Source organism: Lolium rigidum, chromosome 7, assembly GCF_022539505.1.
Source record: "Lolium rigidum isolate FL_2022 chromosome 7, APGP_CSIRO_Lrig_0.1, whole genome shotgun sequence".
NCBI classification, from domain to species: Eukaryota; Viridiplantae; Streptophyta; class Magnoliopsida; order Poales; family Poaceae; genus Lolium; species Lolium rigidum.
In genome coordinates, this window is record NC_061514.1 from 332,095,853 (window position 1) to 332,103,374 (window position 7,522).

General features: G+C 43.3%; 1 protein-coding gene across 1 annotated transcript; it reads right to left on the bottom strand.

Annotated features, from left to right (window-relative positions):
- Window positions 1–2,677: 2,677 nt before the first annotated feature.
- On the bottom strand, window positions 2,678–6,627 carry LOC124674611 (probable membrane-associated 30 kDa protein, chloroplastic). The gene is made up of 11 exons (XM_047210654.1): window positions 6,474–6,627; window positions 5,649–5,777; window positions 5,451–5,561; window positions 5,150–5,214; window positions 4,985–5,066; window positions 4,664–4,738; window positions 4,404–4,474; window positions 4,230–4,312; window positions 3,465–3,529; window positions 3,307–3,381; window positions 2,678–3,048 (listed from the first exon to the last, which is right to left on the bottom strand). The coding sequence occupies exons 1-11, from the start codon at window positions 6,621–6,623 to the stop codon at window positions 2,944–2,946; spliced, it is 1,011 nt and encodes a 336-aa protein (XP_047066610.1). The 5' UTR covers window positions 6,624–6,627; the 3' UTR covers window positions 2,678–2,943.
- Window positions 6,628–7,522: the final 895 nt, after the last annotated feature.

Here is a 7,522-nt window from a genome sequence, read left to right on the forward strand (position 1 = left end):
CAAAACAGAGTGTATGTGGGGCTGTAGGTAGGCTACCTATTTGCACCAATAACAAGCTCTAGCGCTGACCGTAGACAACCAAAGATACTCACACAAGGCGATAAATGTGGCAATGCAACTATATGTAGGAAAGGTTGCAAAGCACTAGAGAGACGCTAGCAAAGCTCAACGAGACAGGAACAAGATTGCTCAACTACTGGTGCAGTAAAGAAAACTTAGGCCTTGCACTTGATTCTACTAGCACTTCACTTTTCTTTTTGAATTTTTCATTTTGTAACGTAGCTATGTAGCTCTTGTTGCTTCTTTTCAATTTTTTTTTTTTTATGACTCAACTCCTTGATAACACGGCCAACAAGATATGCAAAGCACCAAAACCCTAATGAGCAGCCTGTCGAGCGGTAAAACTAGTCTCTTCTGGGGAAGTTCCTAGTCACGTATATCGAAGGGCTGTAGCTATGGTTTGGACAAACACACTGTATGCTATATGGACTCGGAGTAAACAAAAACTGACTCTAGATGACAAACTAGATGAAAAGAAAACACAAACCCTAACAATTCTACTAGAAGAAAGATAAAGGTACGCAAAAACAACTACGAAAAGCAACTAAAACTCGAAATTAGTGCAATCTATGGCTATGGCAAACCCTAACCCTAATTTTTTTGGCTTTTTCTCGGATAGGAAAACACTCACAACTCAACTATGGGGTGGATTGTGGATGGCTTACCGAGGAAAACCGGAAATCTGATACCAAGATGATAAGGGGTGGCCCGATCTTCTCAGTAAGCAACGGTGGTGATGATGATCACGGGGTGATAGCAGCGGAGAAACACGACGATGTAGTGGATGATAACTTGTATGACGCAACGATATCTCTCGATTGGTCACTGTCGCCAATGCAACAACTCTCAACCCTGCAAGATATTCGCAACTCCACACACTTGCGCACGTAGCCGCCGACCGCGAAGCGGTAAGTTGCAACCGTCTAATTCCCAATGGAACAGCAGATCACACAAGACTTAAACAGGATCTATACAATATCAAGCAATATGGTGTATGGAATTCAATAGTTTTGCAGAGCAAACAACTAAGAACTAGGGTTTATCTTAAACGTGGTCTAAAACTGTTAGGGGGTCGTCCAAGGCACTTATATAGGCGTCCGGGACGAGTTCTGGACGAAAGATACAAGTAAAACCGACCCAGAATAGATCTGGTCGAGACAGACTCGGACATGTCCGGTCTGGAATCCGGTCAACCGGGCTGGTGACCGGGCGGGCCGGTCTACCGGGCGGCAACCGGGAACCTCGCAAAACAGCGCCCGGTTTGGCCCCGGTACAAGGCAGGGTCAACCGGGCCAGCAACCGGGTTGGCCGGTCAGGCGCCCGGTCGACCGGGTGCTGTAACCGGGCGACCCGGCGTGGAGGCCGGTCTGACCGGGTTCTGGACCGGCCTGGACTTCTTCTTCTCCTCTCGCGCATTCCTCCCGCTCCTCCCTCGCGCGTCCATGAGATATCTTCATGTCCAGCTCCTTGTCTAGCTTCACGTCCATCTTCACGTCCAGCTGCTCCTCTCCTCCTCGTGCGATGTGTGTCTCCTCTTCATACCAGATGATACATAAGTAATAGGACTTAGGTAGTATAAAATTCTCATCAATCAAGGTATCGTTTAGGAACAAGTTCACCTGTTGCTTAAGTAGCTTCGCACGAGCTCGTGTCATTGGTCCAATCCTGACTTCATTGGACTTGAGCTTCACAGCAGGTTCATCTTCAATTGGTAATAACGGAGGTAGTAGTGAGGTAGGGATGTCCTCATCAAGCTAGCACTTGGTCACTCCTGCTCTTTCAAAATGAAACTACGATGAATATGACTCAGTATTTGGCCTGACCAACGTTTACATAGGCCTCGCTGCCGAAGGCGTCGTCGCTGCTCGCTGGAATCCTTGTAAGTTTTTTATCATCTGCATTGGTTCCTAAAGCACAATCAAACACGCACTTGTAACACGTAATTATACTTAAAAAAATCAATCTGTCAACGAGTGAAAGGAAAAAATAAATTAGAAAGGGCAGTGATCTTGTGATGTGGAAAGATAGAAAGATCAGAAATTGTTGCACAATCGGATACCAGAGGAGAGCAAGCGCGCCCACTGAGATTTCCTCGCTGGGGATCGTCTCTGCGGATCGAGAGACAATTAGCGCTAGCAAATTGTGCGGATCCGAACAACGGCACACGCAAGCCATCGTGAAAACGAGATGGTCGGCAGAAGAGTGCAGGAGGTGGAGTACATCAACGTACACAACCTCGTCGTCGGCGGCAGGGCAGGTATACGTTTGGAAAGCTGATTCACACGCCGGCGCCGGTGACAATTTTAGTCAGCTGTGGGTTCTCATACGCCATTTTCAAACAGCAAAACAACACTTGTATCCTGTGCCTGGCATGACCAATCAGTCTGGCTAAGCCTTCGCGTCAAGACAGCAACAAGACCGACTGAATAAACCATGCATCAGGAAGTAGAATTCTGATTTCAAAGACAGGCACAGTTGTACAATCAAGAAAGTGACTTTCACGTTCATTGGTACTACTGACTACTGAGACCATCACTTGAGGTCTTGAGCTACATCATCATGGCTCGGAACTTTGGAACATGTTATGTTATCACACCAATCAAAGAACAAGGTACAAGAGGACGGAAAATTTAGGTTCCCGGCTAAGCTCTGTAAAGAGCAGTGATTTACATTGATGTAATGGTTAACTGTACAATATCATTCACAGTAAAAAAATGCAGTCAATTTTTCATGTATCAGTACCTTCCTACCTTCCCGCCAAAAAAAAGTGCACTGGAGGATCAAATGCGCATTGGAGAGGAATCTGCAGGCTATGTTCTCTTCTGGGGGTTCTCAAGTGAGGACATTCTGTCGAGCACGGTGGACGGACATATCCTGTGCAATCTAATAATCTTTGGCCTTCCTCCGCAGCTCATTTAGCTCATTCTCAATATCCCTGTCTCGGGAAGGGTTACCTGCCGCAGCTCTACCAGGAGGAAGTTCACCTTTCTGTAGGTGACATGAAATTATAGTCATGTAGTATGGAATGAAAAAGAAATGCTAGACTCATTTTCTATTTTTAGTTAGCTGGCCGACTTATGATGCACTTATGCATATTCTATTCTATTTCACCAATGATGAGTATTACCAAAGTACCATCACATTTTGCCACCATAGTGCACATGCCAACAGAAGAGAGAAAAATCTAAAGCACACGGGTTTTTAGCTTCAAAACCATTATGGTTTTAGTCCAAAAAGGGTACGTACCAAAGAGCTCCCAGAAAGTTCTTTTCTCAATTGTGCAAGATCGTCATCAACCGATGTAGTCTCAAGCATTGCAAACTGCCCACAAATAAATAGTAGCGATCAGATCTTCCTAACGAAAGGTATATCATTGAAAGTATATATGCAGTGTCCGATTTTACCTTCCCTTCTAGATCATCAGCTCCCAACTGACCAAGTGCCTCAGCTTGGGATTCCATTGTCATAACTGGCAGCACAAAAATGCAACTATTTGTAAGAAAAGAATGTTCAAATGATCTGCCACAAGATATCACTAGTTGTTGATGACCACAACCAGTAAGAGAGGCTAACACATGTGTCATTTCAGCCAATAGAAGACACATAACCTTCAGCATACAGGCGATAAGAAAGATGAGCTGGAGGAATAATTTGCCAAGATCCTACTCACATCAACTCAAGTGGGAAATCCCAACACGTACCAATCAAAATCTTCAACAAAAACATCAAACATGTTTGAAGTTATCAGCCTTTCTGCAAGTGGCTGAGATTTTCATTGATATATGTAACCATCTAAAAAAACACATAGTTTTAACTGCCACGTGTTGCATTATAAATATTTTTTCCACTGAAATTAATTGGCAAAGTTTTGAGGTTCAAGCCTCTGCTCTGTCATAAAGGTAATTGATTGACTACTTTAGTGTCGACTGCTCAAGTATGGCAGCTTGCATATGTATACTGAGACGCTTTGACTTAAAACCATAACAGGGTGGTATACCTAGCCATTGATGAACCTATTAAGAGTTAAAGCTATATATGTTCAATATAAAGCATGACCTCTGGCCTAACCAAAATCAGTGTGTCACAGACATCGAGAAAACAGGAACATGGTAAGTTAAGCAACAAAACAAATAAATCTGGTGGGAAAAAATCAGACATGAAAAGAGTACCTTTTTCCTCCATTTTCTCAAAAGCTGACAGGGCACTACTTGTATTTACATTTCCCAGCATTTCACTCACTTTTGTTGCAGTCCTGAAGAAAAAGAAGGCCAATTATCAAACTCAGAGCATGCAAACAATGAAGTAGCATGCAGTGAAATAATGAACAAAAGAAAGATGCATACTTGGCTGATTGAGCACGGGCCTTTAGAGTATCCTTTTTCTGCCTGGCCTCTGCTATCTTGCTCTCGAGAAGCTACATAATAACATAATCTATATTTCAACAAAGGTGCACAACAAACAACTAGTAAATGTGAATATGTAGTAGTGTTCACCCTGTGCTGAACAGGAACCCAGAAAGATAAAGATCTGTATTGACATGTATAATAAATAAACATGACAAAAAGAGCATGCCAGCAGTTGAAACTTAAATTAATAATCACACCTTGGTATTTGAAACAAGATTTTCAACGACACTCTTCTGCTGATCAAGCTGGGACTTTAAGGAGCTTGCGTTGTCCTAAGCACATAAATACACACATAATAAGGAGTTTTACATAATGAACTAACTTAAGTTACATGAAAGATCTTTGCTTAAGAAAAACATGTTACACTTATAATATATACAACATATACATTACTGGCTTACTGCCAATAAAACTAATAAAAGGCACAAAAGTATAATGCATTACACACCATCAGAAATAGTTAAATCATGAGGCTAGGCAGAATTTTCATCCAGACTATAGATCAATATGGTACCTACAGCATATGATTTACGCCTCTTAAGGGCTTCACGGGCAAGCTCCTCATCACCCTTTTGAAGAGCAAGTTGAGCCCTTCGATACCTACACTTGTAAGATAAATGTGAAGAGCGTAAAAACACAGATGGCGGGGCTCAAAATAAGCTTATAGTTACCCATAACATTACCAATCAGCATCAGCTTGTTCAGCAGCTTTGTACTTGTTCTCAAGCCGCTTCTGAGATGCCAAGACCTTCGAAACAAAAATCCCTGTTAGCAGGTAGAATGTAATGGAACATGTATAGGCAGCTCATATTTCCATCTACGTATAGTGTATACAGAGAGACCCAACAAACATACACAAATCTAGTAAATGAGAGGCAGTTAACCAAATAAACTTCAACACTGTAAAGAGTGTACTGGGGATTGTTTGAGATAACCTGTGTTGCCAATGATGAAATTTTGTGATTAAGTGTATTTACAACAAACCTGTGCAGTGGCTTGCCGCATCTTTATTAAATCATCATTCATCTCCAAAACTGCCTGATCTAAGATCTTCTCAGGGTCTTCAAATGAACTAATAACTGCATTTGCATAGGACTAGATAACCAGGAAGTCACAGAGCTCTTAGTTAAATGCAGAACTTTGCTAATCCATAATGACATAATGATTGGAAGTATCACTCACCCTGGCAACCCTAGTTAATCGATCAAAGAGGTTACTCCGTATGACATTGCACTTATATCTCTTGACATTTGGTTGGCGGCGGAGCCTGAATTTTGTCGTAAGCGGCGCCGAGAAGATATGCGAATTTATCTATACAATATCATTATAATTAGACATTTTGAGATACTTATAAAAGCAAAATAGCATCACAAAAAAATTCAGCATGGAATATCATAATTTAAACTAATAGAACCTAAATCACGGTCATTGTGATGGAGCTTAAATATGTGCACACTTCGACTTGTTCACAAAGTCGCTAGACCACCCTCGATCACGGTCACTGTGATGGACCTTAAATTCGTGCACACTTAGCATTGTTCACAAAATCGCTAGCCGGCATGTTCTACTGCATACTTATACAGTTATAATTTGCAGTTTACAGAGTCAATGGGATGCGATGCAACACTCAGATATGTACAGTTGATGAAACCTTAACTCATACGAGAGATGAAACATTGCAAAGTCTTTTAGGTTAAAATTGTTTACTTGTGCAATAAAAATAGAATTGATGCCCCTTCAAGTTGTTTAATACAATGACATTCTATATAACATGATACGTAAATTAACTCTTGTGCGCCCTGCTACTTATTCAATATGCATGTCAGTAAATTAGTATATAAGGTTAGGTATCACATGCATCTAATTTAAACTTAAGGGTTGCCAGGATTGACTGGAATTGTGGGCGGCCTGCTTGCACAGCTAGAAACACCGAAAACGGATTCTCTCAGACCGGATTTTAACCCTCCAATATTTCGTTGTTCGATTCTAAAAACAGGCAAAGCATACCACAGGTGCCGTTGACGTCGTCCTCGCCATCGCCACTGCCACTCGACCATGCTGTCGCCGGAGTCGAAGGGTGGATGGCGAAGGGGAGATGTGCGGGTGGGCGGCTGGGCGGGAAGGAGCCGCAGGGAGGCGGCGCACTGAGAGGAGCATGGGGGCGGCGGGGTGGAGGAGCGGCGGCGCCGGCGAGGAAAGGAGGACGCAGCCCGGCTGAGGTCGGAACGATGGTGCGCAGCGAGGGAGAGGTTGTGGCTGGGCTGGCCCAAACCTTATCTTTCTTAATATTTTATTATTTGTTTGATTTAGTTAGATTTTCTATAAATATCCTACATATTTGTAGTTTGAACATAAGCATGAAAAAAGTCTACCTTTCTTTGCAAACAACGAAAAAATAACTTTCTTAGGGTTATATCCCATCTCATCAGCAAGATGGGTGACCGATGTCAGATCGAAATGAAAAATAGACAACAGGATACCATCATATATATCATGTACATTGCTAAACTATCCACTTTGTACTTCACAATGTGTCTTGATTGTTGACAACTGCGATAACGTGAAGTTGATATTGATGCTCTCAATTGAGGAGGCATAGTACCCATGCCTCGGTGATATACTTGGAGTAAACAATCAAATATAATTATGTGTACCTAATTCGTCATGGTGTAAATAAACGAAAACTATTAACAACATGAAAAACACCTAGAATATGTTACTCCCTCCGACCCGAAAAAGTGGGCGGACGGTAGTACAAACCGTTTTTTCCACTTACACCCTTCGTATTTACAAACAGATGGGTTCCAGCCCCCAATCGCTCGCTCGCAGCAGCAGCTAGCTGCCGGCCAGACTCCCGCGCTCGCGCCGGTGGACCGCCGGCCTCCTGCGTTTCGCGCCGGCGTCCTCGTGCTGCCCTCCCGCACCTCCGGCTTCCCGCTTCCCTCCCGCGACTCTCGCCGCCGGCCTCCCACGCATCTCGTCGCCGGCGTTCCGCTCGTGCTCGCCTCCCTCGTCCCCTTCGTCTCTTCCTCATCGGCGACGCCGCCGGAGCTCCG

What these genes read in the sequence shown, in the direction of transcription:
- LOC124674611 (XM_047210654.1), bottom strand. Translation starts at nt 6,623, where the DNA reads ATGCTCCTCTCAGTGCGCCGCCTCCCTGCGGCTCCTTCCCGCCCAGCC. An exon ending in TGCGGCAAGCCACTGCACAG is followed by an intron (nt 5,215 to 5,450) that starts GTTTGTTGTAAA and finishes TTTGTTTCGAAG; the next exon opens with GTCTTGGCATCTCAGAAGCG. An exon ending in TGAGAAAATGGAGGAAAAAG is followed by an intron (nt 3,530 to 4,229) that starts GTACTCTTTTCA and finishes TTGTGCTGCCAG; the next exon opens with TTATGACAATGGAATCCCAA.